At 49.1% G+C, this 24,177-nt stretch overlaps 1 protein-coding gene across 1 annotated transcript; it reads left to right on the forward strand.

The window, feature by feature from the left end:
* The first annotated feature begins 364 nt into the window (after positions 1-364).
* On the forward strand, positions 365-20,795 carry TMEM33 (transmembrane protein 33). Its single transcript, XM_015413740.1, has 7 exons — positions 365-667; positions 7,732-7,826; positions 8,804-8,991; positions 10,835-10,902; positions 13,845-13,978; positions 16,863-16,946; positions 18,337-20,795. Exons 1-7 carry the CDS (start codon positions 611-613, stop codon positions 18,464-18,466), a joined length of 756 nt encoding a protein of 251 aa, XP_015269226.1. The 5' UTR covers positions 365-610; the 3' UTR covers positions 18,467-20,795.
* Positions 20,796-24,177: the final 3,382 nt, after the last annotated feature.

Raw genomic sequence — 24,177 nt, forward strand, 5'->3', positions numbered from 1 at the left:
GGTATGGCTTGTAAGGCCATGCCATGTAGTCTATGAATGGGGACCATGTGGAACACTAATGATCAAGTCCCGTTTGGTAATAAGCTGTCTGATTGCACAGTCCGCTGCTCTTAACCACTACACCAAAGTGGCACCAGCATCTTAGGCACCCACAGAAAACGGCTCAGCGAAAACGCTCCTGTGCACCAGCCCTGCCAGTGGAAAAACCGGTCCCAGGATTGCAGAGTCACGGCCAAGGCGTGCAAAGGCGCGGCGGGGAGCGGAAGAAGGCGGTGCCGGCCGACAAGCCCCCAAGCAGGCCTGGAGGGAAGCGAGGAGCACTACATGCCCCGTCATGCTCCGGGCCTGACTACCCGGATGAGGTTTCCCTTCGCGCGCGTGCGCACCGCCGAGCCGTTCCGCCGGCCGGGGGCTGCCCTGACTGGTCCTTGTTCGCTGCCGGAAGGTTCTGGCGCGTGTGGCGCACTCGGCGGCCGTTGTCGCCCTCCTCTTGCCCCCCTTCCGCCCGGAACCGGCTCGCGCTGCCTCTGCGTGGCCCGCGGGGCGGCCTCCCCCCCCCCCGCTCTCTCCCGGTGGATTAACCCTCTCCTTCCCGGGCTGTGGCGGCGGCATGGCGGACACGGCGCAGAACGGGCCCATGCAGGGAGGCGCCGCGGGGGGAGCCGTGGTGAGTGCGAGAAGGGGGACTCAGTCCGGGGCCGGTCGCCGCCCCTCGCTCCCCCCAGCCTCTGGGAGCGATTGTGGCCCCTGTCCCGGGCCTGTCTACACGGGGCAGCAGCTTTAAACCGGTTTCAGACCCCTCGCGGCTGAGCCCGTGGGAATGGCAGCCTTGCAGAAGGGCTTTCTGGGGCGCCGCCACCCCCTTGGGGGTCCTCTCGGGTGGAGCGGCGGGGCAGGGGATCTGGCTCCAAAGGTGGGGTCAAGAAGACTGTTCTTATCAAGGGTTTCCGGGTGGTGTTGTGCCGTCGTCCCCATTTCCCGTTCATGCCGACAACAGCCCTGGGAGGTAGACTGGGAAGAGGAAGGGAGTGGAGCTGGCCTAAAACGGCTGACTGAGCTTATGTAGCGGGGTGGAGATTCGAACCCGGGTCTCTCAGATCCCTAGTCTGATGCTTTGGCCACTGCAGTGTGCAACCGGCTTTCTCCAGGGAGCTCAGGGGCGTGGGTGTCGTCTGGCATGCTGCTTCCGACAGAGTCCAACCAGTTGCTCTTGAGGGCCGACCAAAAGGGCACAGAAGTCAAGGCCCTCGGCAGGTGCTGCCTCCCAGCAGTGGTATTCAGAGGTTTACTTCCTGCCCTGTGTGTTTGGAGGCTCTCTTTAGACACCCCGGGCGAATAGACATTGGTGGGCTTCTCCTCCATGAGTCTGTCTGATCTCCTTTTAAGGCTATGTATGGTTACGGTCATCTCTATATTCTCTGCCAGCAAATTGTATCGTGTAATTACTCGATGAGTCTGTCCCGAATCTACTGCCCATCAGTTTCGTTGGGTACCCCTGAGTTCTGAGAAAACTTTTCCCTGCCACCCCCACCCACCCCCCCCCATCCTGTGCACAATTGCATAAACCCCTGTCGTGCTGAAAAGCCCCAGTCTCCTCATCCTTTCCTCATAGAAAAGGTGCCCTCCTCCTCTGTGTCCTCTCAGCGACCTTGTGTGACTGGCCCAAGGGCACCTAGCAAGCTTCAGGGCAGTGTGAAGATCTGAACTCAGATCTTCCACCTTTTATCCAGAGCTTGTGAGAAGTAAATGCTTAGCCCCCGAACCTGTTCTCAAAGCCCAGCACCCAAGTATTTTGGGAAACATTGTTATGCTTTCCATGAGTTGGGGGTGGGTGGGGGCTTTGTTGGACTGCAGGCTCATTCATATGATGGGATGGAACCAAAGGTGAAGGCTCTCTTACAAGTTTGTAGCAGCCCCACTGAAACAATGCTTGTGTCCTGACAAAGCTGTATGAGTTCCTCTGAGCATGTGCAGGGCGCTTTTTATACTTGTTGGATGATCAGATACGCCTCTTGGGGTAAAAGCTCCAGGGCCTTTTGGGTTGCGTTGGAAGAGAGGGCATTTTGGTTCCTGCGTGAGATGCAGCCCCTTCTGCCATTCCCTGTGCTCCTAAGGGGGTGGAAGGCTCACCTTCTTTACCTCTGGTGACCTTGTTGGGCTTAAGAAGAGCCCTTTTGGATCAGACCAATATCCCTTCTAGTCCAGCATCCTGTCTTTCACAGTGGCCAGACAGTTCCTCTGGGCGGCCAACAACAGGGCTTAGAGGCCGAGACTTTCCCCTGATGTTGCCTCCTGGCACTGGGATTCAGAGGCTTAGTGCTTATAAAGGGTTCCTCTGAGCATGTGCAGGGTGCTTTAGTGCCTCTGAATGTGGAGGTGCCTCATAGTCACCATGGCTAGTAGCCACTGATAAGACTTCTCTCTAAATCTATCTTGGGCTCTCCTTCTTGGAGTGCAACATTGTTTCTCTTTCTTGGGACCTCCTTTGCTCCTTTCCTGTCTGCTGCTGTGGGCGGAAATTTGCCGGTCAGGGTGAAAGAGCAAACTCAACTTTGGGTGCCTGTTTTAAAAACAGAGATGCCAGAGTGCAAGCCTACCTTGTTATAGTTTCTGAACCAAAAAAGCTCGACGGATGGGTGTTTGATTGCGCCGTTGTCGACCCTAACGCCAACAAAATGGGCTTTCGGAATATAGCGAGCAACAGACCATGCGTAAAGTATATAGTCCTGAGCGTTTTACTGAAAAATTTCACTGTCTTGCACGAACGCAAGCCTGCTTCCTGGGGCAGATAAGCAGGGCTGTGACCAAATGTGAAAAACACATAAGCAATCCTGTGATGTAAACATTATCAGAAGATTTATAGTACTTTCAAGACTTATAAAATTACAAAACGTTTTATCAATTGCACAATATTGTGAACAACAGGTCCAATATAGTTCAACATAATGAGTATCCGGTATAGACTCATTTCAACTTTACAGTCTTCCTCAGATGTAATTCTATACTGAAGGGAGAGGTCAGCATCTTAATCCAGTTTAATATTGTAATTTTCTTCATAGTATCCTGGAAAAACCAAGGTAAATGAAAATTCATATGTAGCTGCATGGAAATTAATTATTTCAAACCATAATACCTTAATAATTAGTTTCAAAATTTAGAAAACTTACTTCTGGATCATACCAAGTGTTTACATGTGGAGCAAGCCCATAGGTTTCAAAAAAGCCTCCTGGATTTTGTTGGCACTGCTCTCCTAAATACTGTTCATTTTCTTTTAGTAGTAGCAAACAAGTCTTCATTTCACCTGGCTAGAAGCCCTTATTTTGTGGCTGGTATAAAGCTCTCTACATCAATCCAGATTCCATAAAGGTTCTACTTGATTAACTCCATGCAGCTGTGCAATGAATAACATACTCTTAAAGTAAACTAACATTATTACAGGCTGAACCTCTATATATATTTACTGTTGAGTTATCATATCCTATTGGATACCTGTGACCCCTCTTGTTTTGTACTATTATATTTGGGAATGATAAAACATATATATATATATACACATAATAGACTAAACAAGTATTATATGATAACTCAACAGTAAATACATATAGAGGTTCAGCCTGTAATAATGTTAGGTTACTTTAAGAGTATGTTATTCATTGCACAGCTGCATGGAGTTAATCAAGTAGAACCTTTATGGAATCTGGATTGATGTAGAGAGCTTTATACCAGCCACAAAATAAGGGCTTCTAGCCAGGTGAAATGAAGACTTGTTTGCTACTACTAAAAGAAAATGAACAGTGTTTAGGAGAGCAGTGCCAACAAAATCCAGGAGGCTTTTTTGAAACCTATGGGCTTGCTCCACATGTAAACACCTGGTATGATCCAGAAGTAAGTTTTCTAAATTTTGAAACTAATTATTAAGATATTATGGTTTGAAATAATTAATTTCCATGCAGCTACATATGAATTTTCATTTACCTTGGTTTTTCCGGGATACTATGAAGAAAATTACAATATTAAACTGGATTAAGATGCTGACCTCTCCCTTCAGTATAGAATTACATCTGAGGAAGACTGTAAAGTTGAAATGAGTCTATACCGGATACTCATTATGTTGAACTATATTGGACCTGTTGTTCACAATATTGTGCAATTGATAAAACTTTTTGTAATTTTATAAGTCTTGAAAGTAATATAAATCATCTGATAATGTTTACATCACAGGATTGCTTATGCGTTTTTCCTATTGGATACCTGTGACCCCTCTTGTTTTGTGACCAAATGTGAGGCTGCTTGGCTTCTCCAGGGTGGCTGGGAATTAATGCATTGGAACCAAACGGGTACAAAATGAAGTCCTGCTGATTTTAGTAAGGCTGACTTCCACCTAAGCATGCCTTAGGTGGAAGTCAGTTTGGTGCAGTGGTTAAGTGCGCGGACTCTAATCTGGGAGAACCGGGTTTGATTCCCCACTCCTCCACTTGCACCTGCTGATGTGACCTTGGGTCAGTCACAAGCTCTGGCACAGCTGTTCCTGAAAGAGCAGTTTGTGTCAGAGTTCTCTCAGCCCCACCCACCTCACAGGGTGTCTGTTGTGGGGAGGGGAAGGGAAAGGAGTTTGTAAGCCGCTCTGAGACTCCAAGTGAAGGGCGGGGTATAAACCCAATCTCCTCCTCCTCCTCCTCCTCCTCCTCTTCTTCTTCTTCTTCCCCCCCCACTTCAGTCAGTGTGGCAAAAACCGCCTGGGCCGCTGGCCCCACAGCCAGTCCTGTAGCACATGCATGTTGAGAAGGACGCTTCCGAGATCTGCAAGTAGATCATCTGTGGGCGTATTTAGGAACTTGTGGCAGGGGGTGGGGAGGGCAGCCAGCATCCTGCCCGTCTGTTTTGTGTTTTCCTGCATGGGGTGGGTGTGGCTGTGTAAAAACCAGATGTGTCCTGCCCCTTGTACTTGGCAGGCTGGCAGGGCTTTGGGCAAAACAGACGGGGCGGGCGAGACTTCCCTTTTGTGTATCGCTTCCCAACCACCTTCTGCTCTCGGACTGAAATAAGTGGCTTCTCTGTGTGGTGGCTTACACCAAGCCTGGGCTGGTTGCCACCTACAATGGCGGTGGCGGCCTCCCAGGTGCAGTTTGGAGTGTGCCCGGACTGGTGGCCACCTTATTTAATTAATTTATTTATTTCAGCTTATATTCCGCCCCCCCCCCCCCCCAAGTGGGCTCAGGGCGGATCACGACAGCTGTACCCGTGCCAGATAAGAAAGTGGTTGTATTCAAACGTACACCTTTTCAGCCTATTTCCCTTCACCAGTAAAATCCAAACAAACATCCAGAAGATTTTAATAAATGAAGTTAAAGAAAAGCAACACAAGGCGGAACCTTCTTCTCTCAGTCCCAGGCAAGCAGTGGCAAAATGGGAGGGTGTTAATAAAGCCCTCCTAGAGCCGCCACATGTGGTGTGGTGGGTAACTGAGTCACAGTCTGGGCAGGCCTGGTCCTGGCTCCTATGCTTTCACTCGGCGCTTGCTTTAGCACGTGATTGAAACTTTCTCGCGGGGCTAGAGCAGCACCGTGAGGCGCAGCCCTGGGGAAATACAGTCAGAAATGTTTTGATCGTGTTGGAGCAGGTCTGAGAGTCAGTAGAGGTGAATTTCGCCCCCTGCCAGGTGCCTTCAGGGTCAAGCAAGTGCCCAGCAATGTTCGTCTCTTTGTTAATGGCTGCCTGACAGGTTCAGCATGAGACGTGCCCCTCCCGCCCGTGTTGGGGTCTGTTACGCCTGGCCCATAGCAAAGGACTCCTGGCCCATAGCAAAGGACTCCTGGCCCATAGCAAAGGACTCCCAGGCTGTTTTAGGTGACTGTGGGAAACTCCCTGCAGCGGTTGTAAGTGCCTTGGATGCACTCTTCTGTGGGGGGTGTGCCAATATGTTTCCTGTAGTAAATCTGTCAGGACTGTTGCCTGGGCTTGCAGAGGCTTGAGGAACCGAAAGCTCAGATAAGCTGCCTGCTGTCCTAGCTACGAGGCAAACCAAATACCCTTGTGCTCTGGACAAGGCAAGGCTTCCTTTGGGCTGGAACCACAGTGAGGATTGGTTTGGGTCCTTTCAGCCTGTTGCCTGGTAGTGCTGGAGAGAGTCCGCCCACATGTTAGCTGTCATGGCTGATAGCAGAGCAATAGGGCGCCAATGCTCCCTCTCAGCTGTGGAGTCTTGTGAGCAAAAATTCACCTTTGTGAGCTATTGGCACAACTAAAGTTGTGAGCGGGCGATTTGGCTAAATCAGTTTGCTCTGGAGCCATCCTTCCTGAGCTAAGGCAAAAATGTGTGAGCCGGAGGCTAAAAAACGGCAAGCTAGCTCACACTAACCTAGCTTAGAGGGAACACTAGGGTACCCCCAGAATCCATCACAAGCCTCGGCATACATGTTGTTTCTTTTTTCCTCTTTGAAAATGTGTGGTAACTCCGGATTTCTGGGAGACCGTAAGGTTGATGATGAAGAAATTGAAACTGTTTGAAATTTTCTCTTCCTTGGCTCCATCATCAACCCAAAAGGGAGACTGCACCAGTGTTCCCTCTAAGCTGAGTTAGTGTGAGCCAGCTCACAGTCCTTTAGCCTCCGGCTCACACATTTTTGTCTCAGCTCAGGAAGGATGGCTCCTGAGCAAACTGATTTATGCAGTAGCCAAATTGCTTGCTCACAACTTTAATGCCAGTTGCTCACAAAGTAGCATTTTTGCTTACAAGACTCCAAAGCTTAGAGGGAGCATTGGACTGCACCCAAGGAATCAGAAGGAGATTGAAACTGGGGAGGGCAGCAGTGAAGGAGCGAGAAAAGATCCTTAAGTGTAGGGATAAGTTGCTGGCGACCAAGTTCAGGTTAATTCATGCCATGTTGTTGTTCAGTCGCACAGTCGAGTCCGACACTTCGTGACCATTCATGCCATAGTATTCCCCTTTACTGTGTATGGGCGTGAAAGTTGGACAGTGAAGAAAACTAACAGGAAGAAAGTTGATTCATTTGAAATGTGGTGTTGGAGGAGAGTTTTACGGATATCGTGGACTGCCCAAAAGACGAACAAGTGGGCTCTAGATCAAATCAAGCCCTTGAAGCTAAAATGACTAAACGGGGGCTTTCATATTTTGGTCGTGTTATGAGAAGACCAGACTAACTGGAAAAGAAAAGACAACAATGCTAGGAAATAATTAATACTTACCATATGGCATCGTGTGTAGAATTGCCGGGAGAGCTTAAGATTGTCTGGCAGCCAGAAGTTCTAGCTCTTTTTTTTAATGTTATGCACCACTAGGTGGCGAGCTAGACTTGTCTTTAAGGCAAGAGATGTTTCAGAGGTGGTTTGCCCTAGCCTGCCTCTGCATCATGCCCCTGGTATTCCTTGGAGGTTGCCCTTCCAAATACTAGCCAAGGCTAGGAAAAGTCGAAGTCAGCAGGAAAAGAGGAAGACAAACATGAGATGGATTGACTCAGTCAAGGAAGCCACAAGGGCCCTCAGTTTGCAAAACCTGAGAACGGCTGTTAACAACAGGACGTTTTGGAGGGCATTAATTCATAGGGTCACCATAAGTTGGAAATGACTTGTCAGCACTACACACACACACACACACACACACACACACTCCATATTGCCTGTAATTCACCATATCCATAACCCAAGGGTATTTTTTTAAAACTGGACGTGACAGATATTTTACATCCTTGCTTCCATTTCCTTTCCTTGTAGCAATACCTGATGGCTAATAAACTGGACACGGCAATGTGGCTGTCCCGGATATTCACAGTTTACTGCTCGGCGTTATTTGTCCTGCCTCTTCTAGGGTATGTATAAGAACTGTCTTAAAAGCCGCAGCGCCCTTGTCCTGTGTGGGCCCTCGGAGAGGATGGGGGGTACATTAGGAATCAGATGGGACAGAGAATGCAAATAGGGCGGCCGCTTCTGCAGAACACACAGGCATTTCCCAGCCGCTGTTGAACCTTGGTCGGTTTCAGTGGGGCAATAGAGCTTTTCCTGAAATCTCTCCTATCATAATCAATAGGTAAATATTTACGGGTATTTAATAACTTTCATGACCATTTTGCAGTCTGTGCATGCACATTCAGTGAGTTCAGGCTATTGTTCCAAGCTTTGATATTTATCTTTATTAAAGTCTTTTGATTTATTTATTTTTTTGCTGTCAATTGCTGTCCCCTGCAGTAGTACCTGTGAAATGCACATATAAGTGTAGCATCTTTCAACCTGAATAGTATTACTATTCCATGTCTGTTTTGCCAAACGCTGGATATGCGAGCTTGGATCCAACAGAGCGTTTCTGTGGGCAGAAGCGTTTTTGTCTGTGGCGTGCAAACCCGCCCTCCCACTCCTCTGCCTCCTCAAATTCTCCCCCAAATGTTTTGGGACCGTCTTGAGCTGCAGCGGGAAAGGGGAGGAGGGAAAGTGGCGATGCACAGTTGGAAATCCTTCCGCCTGCAGAAGCATTCTGCTGGATCCAGGCCAAAGACAACGAGTTTCAGACAGACGAATATTCTGGTGTTGTCCACCATAGTCTTTTATTCTTTCCTCTCCGAAGAAACACAAATATTTTCATGAATCCTTCCCCGATCCCCGCTTGATGCACCTGTACGGTTCAGTACCAAAGCACAAGGACTGCTTTTCAGCATGAAGCGGTGATTATGCCCTGAGTGCGGGAGGCCGGGGCGGCTCTAGAGCCCTTGCAACGGTGATGCAATGCTCACGGGAGGAAGGCCGGCAGCTGTGGCTCGGTTTGTATGGTAACCTCTCCTTTGATAATTTGCAGATTGCACGAAGCAGCGAGTTTCTATCAGCGTGCCTTGCTGGCGAACGCCCTCACCAGCGCCCTCCGGCTTCACCAGAGGCTGCCGCACTTCCAGCTGAGCCGGGCCTTTCTGGCCCAGGCGCTCCTGGAGGACAGCTGCCACTATCTCCTGTATTCCCTCATCTTTGTGAATTCCTACCCAGTCACAAGTATCCTTTCTTCAAAGGGTTCTTTAGGGCGTTGGAACGCTTCTACTCCAGAGTGACTTGATTGTGAGCGTGACGTGGGGCTGGGATATGGGGCTCAAATCCAGTTTGGTGTAGTGGACTCCAATCTGGGAGAACTGGGTTTGATTCCCCACTCCTCCACATGCAGCTGCTGGTGTGACCTTGGGTCAGTCATAAGTTCTCTCAGAGCTGTTCTCTCAAGGGCAGTTCTCAAAAGCGCTCTCTCGGCCCCACCCACCTCACAGGGTGTCTGTTGTGGGGAGGGGAAGAGGAGATTGTATGCCGCTCTGAGATTCCTTTGGGTAGTGAAGGGTGGGGTATAAATCCAATCTCCTCCTCCTCTTTTTCTTCTTCTTCCTCGCAACAAAGCTTATTGTGTGACCTTGTATCGGTCGCTTGTTCCTGGCCTAGTCTACCTTGCAGGGTTCCTGTGAGGGTCAAACTAGAGGTGGGGTGCACATGTTGACTTTTGCTTTTGGAGGGGGGGGGGATGAAAATGTAATCAGTGAGGTATGGCGGTGTCATGAGTTTATGTGCTGTTTCCAGACCACATAACAGAGACCGGCAGTTCCCAGAACATATGGCATACCCAGCAGCTTATGGAGGGGGGAGGCCTCTAAAGTTTTAGCAGCTTTGTGTTGCTAAAGATGGGTGATAAATTTAGTCGCAGGAGCATTAGAAAGTAAGCTAAGTTGGCTATGCCTGCAAGAGCACCTTGTTAATTTGTGTGCTTAAAACCCCCCAAGACTGTTTTGGTGATTCTCTTGGGACTAGAGACTTGGCTTCTGAGATGGCAGTCGACGGCCCTCTGACTCGAGCGTCAGAATACTACCTCTAGATCAGCCGGAGCTGGAGACGCAGATGCCGCTTTAAGGGGGACCAAAGGGGGAGAGAAGAGGAATACCTCTTCCAAAAATTGTGTCCAGTTAATCATTTTAAAAATAGCTTGACATGTCTTTTATTGATTAAACTTTGCCCAGGAACCTTCTGGAGTCAAATCCAGGACTCCTTCAACTGCCCAAATAGATCTGCATATGGCTGAGACCAATGTTCCCTCTAAGCTATGGAGTCTTGTGAGCACAAATTCTACTTTGTGAGCTGCTGGCATTAAAGTTGTGAGCGAGGCATTTGGCTACTGCATAAATCAGTTTGCTCTGGAGCCACCCTTCCTGAGCGAAGACAAAAAATGTGTGAGCCGGAGGCTAAAAAACTGTGAGCTAGCTCACACTCACTTGGCTTAGAGGGAACACTGGCCGAGACCTCTTTGCAGATGATTGCAGGAAGTTGCCTTCTTATGTCCGAGTCGAACCCTGACTCGTGTCAAGCTCAGAATATTCTACCCAGACTGGCAATGGCTCTCCAGAGCCTCAGGTGGAGGTTTTTCTCATCACCTGCTACTTGATCCTTTTAACTGGCGGTCGAACCTGGGACCTTCGGTCTCGTTGATGGAGGAGTGAACTTACAGTTGAATCGGCCAAAGTTCCCCCTTTCTGTCGGCAAGTGGTATCCTCTCCCTTCTTCATCGGTTCTGGTGCATTGATCAGAAGTAGCCTCAGAAAGTATGTAAGTGCGCTCTTGACTCTAGGCCCTGCCAATTGTTCTCCCGGTTAAAATCGCCATTCCCACATCCAAAGGGCTGGGCATGGCACCCCCAGCTATATGTAGCCGGGCCTCCTTGGAAACCTCTTTCTCCCGGTGCACCACATGGAGACCAAAGGCATTCTGACACTCTGTAAGTGGGAGCGTGCACTCGAATGTTCATCATATGAGGATGTGCTGCTGTGTGATAAAAAGGTGTGCAGTTTTTCCTTATCACCTCCCTCAGTGAGTATTTTCCCTGTTCTGCTGTTCTCTTTGCTTCACGCTGCTACCTACACGAAGAAGGTCCTGGATGTAAGTAGGATAAGAGGACACGATCCCACCCGTGTCCCCGGGGCTGCTTTCACCTCCCAAGCTCCTCATGGGAAGGGAAGGGGGCAGGTGTAACACGCCGGGTTGGGTCCCTCAGATTGACAGCAGCCATGGGGCTTCCTGGATCTCCCCTCCCGACAACCGTTTCCAACCTGGGGAACTTTATTCCCGGGGTCGTGGGCAATGCTCCCTCTAAGCTGGGGAGTCTTGTGAGCAAAAATTCTACTCTGTGAGCTGCCGGCATTAAAGTTGTGAGTGAGCGATTTGGCTGCTGCAGCAATTAGTTTGCTCTGGAGCCCTCCTTCCTGAGCGAAAACAAAAATCTGTGAGCCAGAGGCTAAAAAACTGTGGGCTAGCTCACACTAACTCAGCTTAGAGGGAACAGTGGGGCTCGGCATGGGTTGGGAGGCTGCAGTGGGGAGGGAGAAGGGCGGGGGCAAAACCTCGGCCTCTTCGGTCAGGAGAGGTCCGGCAAGTGGCAGAGGGAGTGATTTTGCACCCCCCCCCCAGGGCATCTCCCCAGTCTGTCTGGCCGTTACTCCGTGTGGGTCCCGTGACAAGGGCTGCTGGGATGCCAAGGAGAGTGGGCATCCTTGCGCTGGGAGATCTGTGCGCTTTCAGGGGAGGGGCTGAAAACGCCCGCCGTCCTGGTTCGGAGGGAGGGGCCCGGGCTTGGAGATGCAGCGTCCCGGAATCGAGGCGCAGGGAGGAAACGGCAGGCCACATTGTTTAGGGCTGTGGCACAGCACACAGCAGGGCCAGCCTCCCGAGCTGCAGCCGGGAGGGCTTAACATCCGAGCGAAGCTGGAAGGTGCAGGAGGCCGGGCACGTCTCCTGCCTGAGCAGCCACTGTAGGGAATTGGAGCTTCACGCCAGAGCAGACCTCTCGTTCTTTTCAGTGGGCCCTGCACCCAGTGTCTGCAGGGGCTCTGAAGCGTGCGAGAGACACTTAAAATGTACTTTAAGTCTTCTCTATTCCTGGATGACCGGGGTCTTCAAGCAATTGTAAGACACCCCGTTTCACTGGCCACCCACTGGTTTAACAGTCCGAGTGGGGCAAGAGGAGGCTTACCAAGTACTTACCGTGATTCAGCGGGGGACACATACTTCTTCCCAGGATCACTCCTGCGCGGACAACAGACGCGCCACACCATGCCGTGTAATGCAGTTCAGACACCATTTTGTTTGCCTGTTTGGGTTACTTGACTAAAACTCTGGTCAAGAGGCTTTTGGGGCTGTGTAGGCCAGGAATGCTTTTAAGAGAGAGGCTGCCTTTAAATCAGAAGAGGCCCTAGAAGTCTCCTAGAGACAAGGGACATACTGATAAAGGGGAGAGTTATGACCTTCACTCCGTAGCTTTCCCAGCTGCAGACATTTGGCCCTGCCGGCCTTGGAGGCCATTAATTAATTAGCAGCATTCCCAAGTGATTGCACCTGTGATGGGAGGGGAATCAGGTTATCTCTTGAATTCTAAGTTTCGATTCCCCAGAACTCATAAACAAGTATTATGGGATACTTTGGTTACCTTGGATACTGGCAAAAGTGACATCACATTGCCCGGTCATGAATGGTCAACAGGCCTGGATCATTCATGCCCCCTTTTCTATAAGAACAGTGGTTCTTGGATTCCTTGGAGTTTGTGGCCAAGCCAGGCTAAGACTCTGAGCAACCCTCCATTATGCCTTGATATACTTGGACTTACCACTCAGGTGGGAAGATGCAGTTTGGACTTATACTCTGTGTCTCGAGGACTTTTTGCCTCTTTGAACCTAATACGGGTAAAACTTGTTTGCTTGCTGCTTGTAAGTATTAGCTATGCTGGAAATGCTTAGATTTTGTTATTTTATTCCCTCACTACCTAAGTCTCGTGTTTTATATTTTGCACAACTTATTTAAATAAAGAAACTTATATTTTTACCTTGTCTGGGTGATTCAGCCTCAAGAGTTTCAAAGCCTAAATCCTCGTGCCTTAAGACTGCTGGTCTTTCTACTACCAATTGTGTCTTTTGTTCAAGCCCTGTGGTGGAGGCTGCAGAGTTTGTCCTTTTGTCTGGTGTTCCTTTGTTTAGCCTGGAGACTTCGGTTACTTTGCTCCAGTCTGGTTGGGAACCCAGGAAGTAACCTGGTGGCAGACTACCGTTGATAAATCCTTTGTGCTTTTTGTTCCTTGTACCAGAGACTGAGGACCTGGAGAGGACTCCAGGCTCTGACATGCCGTCACCAGGAAGTGACGCCAGGCGACGCTCTAGCAATGGGGCTGGAAACTCGATGGTGCCATCGAGTTTTCAGCCCCATTGTCAGAGCGTCGCCCGGCGTCACTTCCTGGCGACGGCATGGTGCGTTACAGGGAGGAGTGGTCCGGCCAGGGATCATGTGTCCCCAGACGAATCGCGGTAAGTACTTGGGAACCCTAGGCAAGAGGCCTTAATTTGTAATCCTTGTTCCCAGAGTTAGTTCATCTCTTTAATTTTTTAAAAAAACATCTAAAAAGTAGATGATCCATATCCATGTGAGAACCATTTTTATGTGGGTAGCGAATGGGAGTGCCAGTTTGATTTGCGCTCTGTTGCAACCGTCCAATACATGCATTTCTAGAAAGGTGCACATGACCTTTCTGTCAGAGCGTGTGAAATATTTTGTGGCCTGTTACGTCTCATAGCTGAGCTACAGGCAGCGGTTGCATCTCACAATGTGTATGTTGACTGTGCTTTTTTTAAATTTCTGAAGAAATATATTTCTAAAGGCCCCCAGCAGTTTCCCCCACTTAATCTTTAGACTTTGGAAATTCAGATAGCCATATGTTGGCATTCAGAGTTTGTAAAATACTTGCAAATACTGTGGGGCGGAATATTTAATGATGTAATGGGAGTGCAGAAGCTGTTCGTTTTCGTCGACTTTTCTTTCTTTTATTTTTCCCTTTGAAGGCAAGAGGTTCCAATAGTCTCCTTTTCCTGCGAAATCTCTTGGACAAGTTAAACGCCAATCAGCAGAACATCCTCAAGTTTATAGCTTGCAATGAAATCTTCTTGATGCCAGCGACCGTGTTCATGCTTTTCAGGTATGACAGACAATCCTTTGACCTCTTTACAATGATCAAGCTGTTCCGTAGCCCGGTTAGAATATACAAGGCTATTAAAGTCGCCATGGTGCAGGGGTCATTTTGTAGAAAAAGAGGTGCAGGAGCTCATTAGCATAACTCATTTGCATATGCTACACCCCCTGACATCACCGGAAGTGTGTCAGAAGGCAACACCCACCACTCAGGCTCCACTAGACTGTTTTGGATTGCTAGCTATTGGGGGGGACGGGACGTGAAGATCTGTCCTCACAGAGGAGGGGGAGCTTGTACCTGAATAAAACTTGGTCTTAAAGGTGCCACTGGACTGTTTTAGGCCGCGGAGGGCAGGGGGAGCTCTGCAGCTTACCTGGCTGCTTCTTGCTCTGACTGAGGGCTGCTGGGAGCAGGGGGTGGGGCTTGTTGCATGTGCCCGCCCCCTGGGTTCTTTACTGCTGGAGCTCCGCTCCTGTGCGCTCCTGCAGGAAAGGACCCCTGCCATGGTGTATCTTTGTAGCGTTCTGCTTCAGGGACCTGCTTGACCGACTGGGAGCTGAGACTCCAATCGCAGGTCTTACCCCAGGCTGTCAGCTGAGCTGCAAGAAGAACCCCCAAGTCCTGGGTTTGAGCTGTGCAGCGTTTGCTGCATAACTGTCCAAGGATGACTGCTGCACTCCTCCGATGGGAGATTTGTGTGGTCTGTATTCATCTGCTGTGACAGGGACGTGATTCCGCGGGGCCTGGAAGACGGAGCTCTTCCACCAGGCATTTGGTTGAGGCAGTGAAGTCCGTCCCCCCCCCCCTCCAGCTTTTCTGGCCCTACGTTTTTCGGCCCAATTCTTCCAGGCCAATTGTCCGTCAGGCCTGTTCTGACTAGTCATCTGACAACTTTTATAATTATACGGTATTTTATGATTTTATGTGTAAATTGTTGTTTTAATATTGTTTTTAATTGTATATTTAACTGTTATGCACCGCCCTGAGCCCATTGGGGAGGGCGGCATGTAAATCTAATAAAATTAAAAAAAAATAGAAATAAAATTTTCAAGTGTATGAAGAAAGTCCAGATTCCTTCTCGGGAAGGCAAACCTGGGGCCCGAGTGTGAAATGAAGTAACTGATCTCTGATGTGTAGGCAAAGGAAGCTGGGTTTCTAGCAGAAGTGGCTAGCTCAGTACAACTCCGTAGCACATCCCAAACGTTCTTGGTTGGGATGAATTATATGAAAGGCACTGGCCACCTTCTGCGAGCTGCAGCACACTCACTTTGTATGGGACTGGCCAGTGGGCTTTGCCTAGATGCATTGTATAAGAAGTTTAAAAAACAACAACAGTGTATGCAGCATCACAACAATCAAGGATGTTTCCCCAGACGTACCACAGTGGTTGTTCAGTTCTTGTCTTTAAAAGAAACCTCCTGGGAAACCTGTGTGTTTGGGAGGGGGACGAGGGAAGGTGCTCGGTTTATGCCGCTTACCACAATAGGAGACTGAAATCCCCTGTGCAGGTGGGCACTCTTGGATTTCCCGTTTCTGGAACTTCGGCTGCAGCCCCATCGACGGCCGGGCCGCTCCTCCCATCTAGTGCAAAGTCTGCAGCCGGTTTAATTGGAGCGAGGCCAATGACTCTTTGCTGTCCTTGGCAAAATTTTACCGTTTCAGCTGCTGTGCGGCTAATTGGCTTTAGGGACGATTCACACACCCTTTCCCACATGAATCTGTCCAACCCATTGATGATCTTCAGAGGCCCTCCCGTGGGTGGCCCTGCCTTCAGAAGGAGTGTGGGTGTGTGAGGCCCGGGGTACCAAATTCTCTCCTTAGAGATGCTTGCTTGGCGCCTGGTTTATGGTCCTCGTGGTGCCGGGATAAAGTTGCTTCTTTCCCCCTTAGAAGGCTCATAGATCTGCAAATCTTGAGGGTTGGGGAAATTTTGTGTTCTTCATTTTTTGGGAGCAAGGGATAAAAGGACCGGGACAAGTTTTGCTCCCACCCAAGTAATCTTAGGCTCATTAACTCTAAGCAAATAGAACAGAGATGCCAAAGTATAGTAAGGTGCCCGATCCCTAATCAAGGGCTTAATGTAGTAATCCCTAATTGTCTCAAAAAAGAGGACATTCAAGCAGAACTGGGAATTGCTTTGTTTCCCGGGGCTTTTATTGGTGTCTAGGCATTGCTGCTGCTGCGTGTTCCTCTGTAGCCCTTTTTAGAAATTGTTGTTGTGGACTTTTCTTTTTTAAACTATGGTGCCTTCTCTTAGCTGCCACAAAATTCTCAAAACGAAGGGTTAGCAGTAGGCTGACTGGGATCTGCATGTTTCTCATCGCTTGTGTGCATTAAAACAATGTCGTGGAAGTTTTTGGTTCGAAAGCGTTTGTTGTCTGCAGGGTTCTTTTTGTAGAAAAAGCCCAGCAGGAACTCATTAGCATAACAGGCCACACCCAACAGCAGAAACTCATTAGCCTATTAGGCCACACACACCCCTGACAGCACAGCTCATTAGCACATTAGGCCACACCCCCGTGTTACCAGAAGTGTGCTCATCCAGCCACACCCATCTTTTGCTTCTTATTCTGTTTACCTGTTTGTTGTCAAAACCCAGGGCTTTTTTTTGTAGCAGAAACTCTTTTGCATGTTAGGCCACACACCCCTAATGTAGCCAATCCAAATGAGTTTCTGCTGTTGGGTGTGGCCTGTTATGCTAATGAGTTCCTGCTGGGCATGGCCAACTTGGGAGCCAGCCGGAACTCCGTTCCTGTGCGTTCCTGCCCAAAAATAGCCCTGGTTGTCTGCATTAAAAGTGGAAGGTTTAGAAGTCATGGGTTGTGTCCTTAAATTAATCTTTCCTTTATAACTGCTCCCGCCTCCCCCTTTTCCTTCTCTTTCTTTCCAGTGGGCAGGGAAGTTTGCTGCAGCCTTTCATCTACTACAGGTTCCTCACGCTCCGGTACTCCTCCCGCAGAAATCCTTATTGTCGGTAAGAAACCAGTGAGGAATTCCCCTATGCCCGCAATCGTCACTATACTTCGGAAATGGGGGGGCTTTAGGCGCTGGGCCTTCCCGTCATTTTTTAAAGGTGATCTGCAACTCGGTGGTTGTGAATCTTGAAAGACAAGGCCTTCCTCAGATGGCTTTCTGATCAGCCCTGGAAGAGTGAGGTTAAGTCCAAAGCGTGGGGAAGGGAGGCTCTTTCTGTAGCAGGAACTCCTTTGCATATTAGGCGACACACCCCTAATGTAGCCAATCCTCCAAGAGCTTACAGAGCTCTTCTTACAGGGGCTACTGTAAGCTCTTGGAGGATTGGCTACATGAGGGGTGTGTCGCCTAATATGCAAAGGAGCTCCTGCTGCAAAAAGAGTCCTGCGGGTGTGCATGGGAGGTTCTGCTTTCGTCCCCCGAAGTTTTCCTATCTGGATTCGGGGCTTTGAATGGCTTGAGGCTCTGGAGAGAGTAGTCAGTGCGAAGCTGGATGAGCCAGTGCCCTGAAGGCATAAGGGAGCTTTACCACAAGCCCAACCCCCTCCTGTGGGAGAAAGGGCTGTGGGTCATTGCAAGTCAGTCCAGGCTGGAACGAAAGGCATGGATTGGAACTGGCCGTCCAGCCCCAAAGCCAACTATTAAATGGATATAACTGGGCAGACATTGGATCTGGCAGGCATGGCACAGCTAGGTGGAGCTTTTGGGGCCTCCACTCCCGCAAGAATTTTGCCTGTAAATGCTTTTTTCAATCATTTTAAAAACTTAAAAAAGTTATGTGCTCCTTTAAGCAGAGTGGGGCACTGTAGTTGACTCATCCCCACACTGAGCAAGGGGGTTGGAGTAGGTGACCTCTAAGATCCCTTTTATCTCTTTGTCAAGAAATGGGTCTCTTTTAAGAGAGTTTTCCTGCCTAAATGTTAGCTTTCTTGACTGTAGAAGTCATCACCCTCACCTGCCAACTTGTTATCAGAGGTGCTGTTTAGGCTGGCAGAAGTGATTAACTTGCAGCAGCTGAGAGCTGCCATCTAAAGTGGTCCACAGCTTGCAATTTAGAAATGTATCCTGGTAAAAGCTTTCTGTTGGCTGCATGGCTTTTCTTTCTGCACTGAGAACTTCAGCCCCACCAGAAAAAAAATTGTCCCACAAGCCACAAAATCCTGCCCACGGGCCGGGGCACAGCCCTCGGCATCCGTGGGCTGTGCTGTGCCTCCCGGCCTCTGCTGTGACCCCACGTTGTGTCGTGCGTTTCCCATACAAGACTGTTCAGTGCAGTCCAGTGCAGAACGACCTCTGCGGTAGCACAATTGTTTGGTTCTCTTCAACGAGCAACATGTGACTGGCGCTGCGTAAACGTGTTTCTGATGCAAGGGAAAACATTCTTTTTTTAGGACTCTCTTCACCGAGTTGCGGATCGTTGTGGAACACATCATTATGAAGCCGTCGTGTCCCGTCTTCGTGCGCAGGCTTTGTCTCAGCAGCATTTCCTTTATTAGCAGACTGGCGCCCACAGTCGCGTAGCTGGCTTCCGGGAAGCAGATGGGTGTGTCTCTAACGAACATTCGGAGCAGCTGGTATTTCTGCTGGGGGTTTATGAAAATTTGGCATCTCAGTCCAGGCTGTATGAAAATCTGTTGCTTCCCTCCCGAGAGCCTGTCCTGTGAATTGTATCCTGTGTTTAAACAAACGGGGGGGATAAAATTTAATCTCCCCCCCCCCCAAGTGCTCCCACAGAGCAGAAATGTTTATTAGCATCAAAAGGAAATATGTTTAAAAGTAATAAATTTCCTCTGACAAAATCACTACGGTGAATCTCAAGAGAACTTTGGCATCTCTTTAAGCCCTGCCGTGATTGCCCTGCCGTAGATTTTGCCGTTTGGGAATGCTGGTGAATGCCATACTGCAGGTCTCATATGCTTCTGGGAATGGGGCTTGCTCTTATAGAAGGTTTCTTCCAGTTTGGGACCTTTAAGTAACCCCAAAGAATGCATCCGTTTCCGTAGGGTTATAATACTGGTGGGTGATGGGCCTGGGTGAGTGGAGAGATCCAGTAACCCAAGGAGAGATGGGCTTGTGGGCCTGGCGCTCGTAGTCTGTGGAGTCATCACTATTTAGATCATTACCGCAATTATTCATGCCAAACGCTGGATGTCTGGGCCCCTGTGGTGTCATTGGGATGAGTTGCAGGAAGGTGGGTTCTTTAGCTCTGTTGTTCCATTCAGTTCTTTATTGCCAACTGTTGGATCAGAAATGGATTTCTGCTTCTCCTCCTTCTCCTGCAGTTTCCTCTCCTCCTCTGCCTGTTTCTGAAGCCACTTCTTCTCTTTAGCAGCCGTGAGTTATCTTTGCAGGCGAGCAGCCTTCTCTTTCCATTCACGCTCCCTAGCTTTCTCTTGTTCTCCCTCCTTTTTCCTCTGTATCAGCCCCCGTTGTCTGCGTTTTAATTCCAGCCGCAGAGCTCTCCGTTTATGGGCTTTGAGCTCTTTGCCGCCGTTTTCACTTTTTCATCTGCCGTTTTGTCTTTTTGTAACTCTTCATTATGCTGAGCAAGTTTTTGCTCAGGACGTTTTTTCTTCTCCCGTTCCCTCGGCTCCATCCACTCACAAGGTTGCAGCACCCCGCGAAAGCACTCCTCACGCTTCCTTTTCCAATTTTCCCGTCGCTGGAGCCCCCACAAGTTCAGGAACCCACAGACCCTCCAGAAAGCGATTCAGAGAGCCCAGGTGTCCCGAAAAGCCAAGAAGACAGGGGGGCGGGCACGAGTGCAGGAGAACCGGGGAAGCTGGCACGTACCCGAGCACCGAGGGACCGACGGTGTCCTTCAGGCAAGCATGAAGGCGAACGGGGAGTTTCGGGATCTCCCAGAAGTGACCCCACCCCCGAAGACGCCCAGGCCACCCCACTTGGGAGGTGGGACCAGAGAGATTGACAGGGAACTTTCCCAATCAGCGGATGACAGGGGAAAGGGGTGGAGTTCCCCGGGTGGAGGGAGATAAATGCGGGGAAGCCGAAATGAGCCGGAGAGGAAAAGCGGAGGTGACGAGCATTGGGATAGAGAGAGAGCGAGATCCGAGTACGCTGTCACTCCGAGAAGTGTTGTTGAGAGTGATGTAACTCTCTCCATTTCAATTCTGAGGCTTTGGCTTCCCCTGTGGGACTTCAGACGACATGGCGGAGGCACCCTTCCCCTCAGGAGAGGACCCCCGGCGTGACACCGTCTTTTCCTCCGCTTTCTGTTTTCCTCTTCTGCTCAGCCTCCTTCTTCTTTAAATTCTCGAAGGGCTGCCTCTCCTTTTCCACAGGATTGGTTCGGACAGGAGTGTTGTATTTGAAGGATAATTTTATGGCGCTTTCGTATGTCCTCCTCTAAAGATGTGATTACAGAGAAGACAGGACCCCGGGTATGCAGAAACACTCAATGAGGTCTTCCACGTAGGTTTGTTCCTTCTTCTTTTGGATGGTTTTATATCAATTAAGGGGGAAATATATTAACTTCCAGTGACAACAAAGTGAATGTTCAGGATGAAACGTTTGAATGTATTTTGAAATTATATGGAACTGTAAGCAAGACATTGCGGTTGAATATAAGGATACAATTTACTGAGGGAAAAGGAAGAGAGGCCTCATCCAGGCGTTAACTTTGGGTAATGAGTTGCCTTGGTTGTGCCCTCTTGGCCGTGAGCCGTTTCCAGCAGGATTGGATCAACACTTCTACTCTCTTGGTCGAGCAGCCTGTCTTCCCTCCAGTTGGCGTTTCTTGATCCTAACCTGAACCAGCTCCATGTTGCGTCCCCTCTGTTTTGGTTTTGCTGCTTACTGTGATCTTCTTTCTCCAAATAAACTTGTATCTCTTGGGAGATTGCCTTTGAGAGATCTCAGTTCTTTTTCTCTGAATGTGCTGTAAAAACGTAGGGGCTTGCAGATAAAGTGCATTGGTCTTCTACATCCAAAAGGCTGGTTTAAGCAGCGCTTTGGGAGATGGCTAAGCAGCAGACTTTGGGGCTTGTATTTAGAGGGCCCCAGGGTCAATTTTTGGCATCTCCTGGTACAAGGCTCAGGGTCCGAAGTGATGCGGAAGACCTCAGCCTGAGACCCTGGAGAGCTGCTGCTAATCGGAGTGGACAGCAGTGACTTAGATAGACCAATGGTTTGACTCAGTATAAGGTAGCTTCCGGTATTCATTCATGTGTAGGTTTGGTTTCTGCAAATACTTAACACTAACTAACAGCGTTCCGTGCACCCTGGTGTTTAATCATGCCGGCCACATGACCACGGAAACGTCTTCGGACAGCGCTGGCTCTTCGGCTTTGAAACGGAGATGAGCACCGCAACCCTAGAGTCGGATTCGACTGGCTTTCGAGCAAGGGACTCTTTACCTTTACTTTAACTCAGTTTGGACATTAAATGTTAGGACAGCTGTCTCTCTGCTCATTTCATGATTTGGATCCATGTGGCCCAAGCCCCTGTATCACAACTTTTGAAACTTCTCCTCCATTTCCAAAGCAGCTGTTAGGGAAAAAAACAACCCTATTTACTTGAAAAGAAGACAACCCTGGATGTAAGATGACAAAAAAAAACACACCCATTTTTTTCCACCAAGGATTTTTTTTTACTGGACATGACTTAACTTGTATACCAATGTAAGGTGGCCCTTTCTTTTTTATGGCATACCTGGAAAAACCTTAGTCTTTCATTGACATGAATATGGTAATCCAAAGTCCGGTTTTGTTTCCTGGTACTAGTTTTATGGTTTTGTGAATCCTAGCAAAATGTTTCTGAGCAGAAAAGGAAAAAAGGCTATGTGGTGTCATTACACTGCGTGTTTCTGGCGTGGACAGTTTCATCCTAGATCTAGGATTGGGTGAACTCGAGACTGGCGCTGGAGAGCCAGTTTGGTGTAGTGGTTAAGTGCGCGGACTCTAATCTGGGAGAACCGGGTTTGATTCCCCACTCCTCCACTTGCACCACGCTGGATGACCTTGGGCAAGCCATAGTTCTGATAAGAGCTGTCAAGAGTTCTCTCAGCCCCACCTACCTCACAGGGTATCTGTTGTGGGGAGGGGAAGGGAAAGGAGTTTGTTAGCCGCTCTGAGACTCCAAGTGAAGGGCGGGGTATAAATCCAATCTCTTCTTCTTTAAAAAAATTACAAGCCTGTACCCGGGGACTGTGAATTCTGGATAATTCATGCAGAAGACATTATTTGTTTGGTTTTGCATATTTTCTGCTTTGCATAGCTCATGCCCGGAGGGAGCAAGAACACTGAAACTCTGCCAACGGTCTTTCTCCGCTAATCCTCTGTCTTCTGAGGCCTTTGTAAACTTACTGTTGGACTCTTAGGAGCTAGATACTTCTTTGTTTTAAAACTGAAGCTGATTTCTGCACCCACAACCTGACACACACAGAGTCCTGTCTTACCCCAGCTTGTTACGTGTGCTTTAATATTTTTTTTTTTTTTGGAGTAAGAAGAAGAAGAAGAGAAGAGATTGGATTTATACCCCACCCTTCACTTGGAGTCTCAGAGCGGCTTACAAACTCCTTTCCCCTCCCCTCCCCACAACAGACACCCTGTGAGGTGGGTGGGGCTGAGAGAACTCTGACACAAACTGCTCTTTTTCAAGGACAGCTGTGCCAGAGCTTGTGACTGACCCAAGGTCACATCAGCAGGTGCAAGTGGAGGAGTGGGGAATCAAACCCGGTTCTCCCAGATTAGAGTCCGCGCACTTAACCACTGTGCCTGCCATGGATCGGGGGCTTCCCTTATCTCTCATTTGCTGACTGACCATGCTTGGTGTGTGGCATTAATTCACGTTAATGGGCAAGGACTAGAATCTAAGACTTCCCGATCAACCGCTGTTTTCTCTGCAGCTGGAAGTCCCCAGTTCGGCTCCTGCCTGTGTTCGCAGTTCAAGTACCATAGGATGCATTATGTGTCCATTGTCTAAAAGGATGATGGGCAAAGGGGCGGTTGTCTTGGCCCTATGTGAAAAGAAATGGGCTCCGGCGATCTCCCGCGTGGATCCCTCGGTGGTTCGGTCATTTTCAGCGGCTGAGCCTGCTGTGTTTTTAGGGGGAAAGCCGAAAGAGCAGTTTGGAGAGACAGAAGAGTAGCAAAGGTCTCGGATGCGCTTCTTTCAGCTGTAGGTGCCGAACAAAATATTTTTCACCTTCCGACCTTCTCCTGTCAGCCTTGTCCTCTTCTTCAGTGGATTAAACAAAACAGAGCAGAAGCTGCACTCAAAGAGGCCGACATGTCATAAGTATTATCAGGGCTTCTTTTATAGAAAAAGCCCAACAGGAACTCATTAGCATAATAGGCCACACCCAACAGCAGAAACTCATTAGCATGTTAGGCCACACCCTGTCTTGGCTTGCTTGGGTGCCCCGCGGCTGCAGGGAGCCTGGGCAAGCTGGCCCTTGGACAGGCCAGGGAAGGCATGGGGGGGCATTTAAATGCCTCCCTGATCCTTCCAGCCCCCCCCTGGCCCACCCGCCTCAGAGTCGCCGGGGGGGGGGGGGTCGCTCTCCAGGTCCTCCCTCTGTAGCCAGGCACACGCAGAGGTTTTGGCTGTAGTGGGCGTGGCCAGCTCTGAAGCCAGCCGGAACTCTGTTCCTGTGCGTCCCTGCCCAAAAATAGCCCTGAGTATTTATTCTTGCATATGTATGTGGGGGTTATGGCTTCCCACTTAGGAGGACTCGGGGCCCCATATTGATTGATAGGCTTCTGAAGGAACTGGATATCTGAATCCGTACAAAAAGGCAAGCGGGTTGATGGCTGCTGGAAACAAGACTGGAGGCACTGAATATATCCTGATGGAAATCGCACGTGAGCAGACACACACCTTGTACAACCCAAAAGCGCCTTTCTTAGAATATTTATGAAGTACCTTTTGCAAAAAGGTTCTGACGCAGTACACCTAAAAACCTATACTAAAGCCATTACCTAAATCGTCTGGGGGGGTAAATCAGATCCAAGCCAGACGATTTAATCAGCTGTTAAGGAAAGGCTGTTGGGAATGAAACTATTACAGCCTTTCCTAAACAAAGATTTATTGATTAAAACATTTATATCCCACTTTCCCCCAGGCTTAAAGTGGCTTATATACCTAATTAAAGCAACAAAACCCCTCCGTTTCCCCTCTCAAGCTAGCAAAACACAATAAAATGCCTCCAGTCTCTCCTTCATTACAAGCTCTGGTGGATAAAACAATCCTAGCGAACCAATCCCAAAGAA

Source organism: Gekko japonicus, unplaced genomic scaffold (genome assembly GCF_001447785.1).
Source record: "Gekko japonicus isolate JY-2015 unplaced genomic scaffold, Gekko_japonicus_V1.1 scaffold670, whole genome shotgun sequence".
NCBI classification, from domain to species: domain Eukaryota; kingdom Metazoa; phylum Chordata; class Lepidosauria; order Squamata; family Gekkonidae; genus Gekko; species Gekko japonicus.

Excerpts from the sequence above, each read along its gene's own strand:
- TMEM33 (XM_015413740.1), top strand. The coding sequence starts at position 611 with ATGGCGGACACGGCGCAGAACGGGCCCATGCAGGGAGGCGCCGCGGGG. Across the intron at positions 10,903-13,844 it reads ACACGAAGAAGGTCCTGGAT|GCAAGAGGTTCCAATAGTCT; the intron begins GTAAGTAGGATA and ends TTCCCTTTGAAG. Across the intron at positions 16,947-18,336 it reads CGCAGAAATCCTTATTGTCG|GACTCTCTTCACCGAGTTGC; the intron begins GTAAGAAACCAG and ends TTCTTTTTTTAG.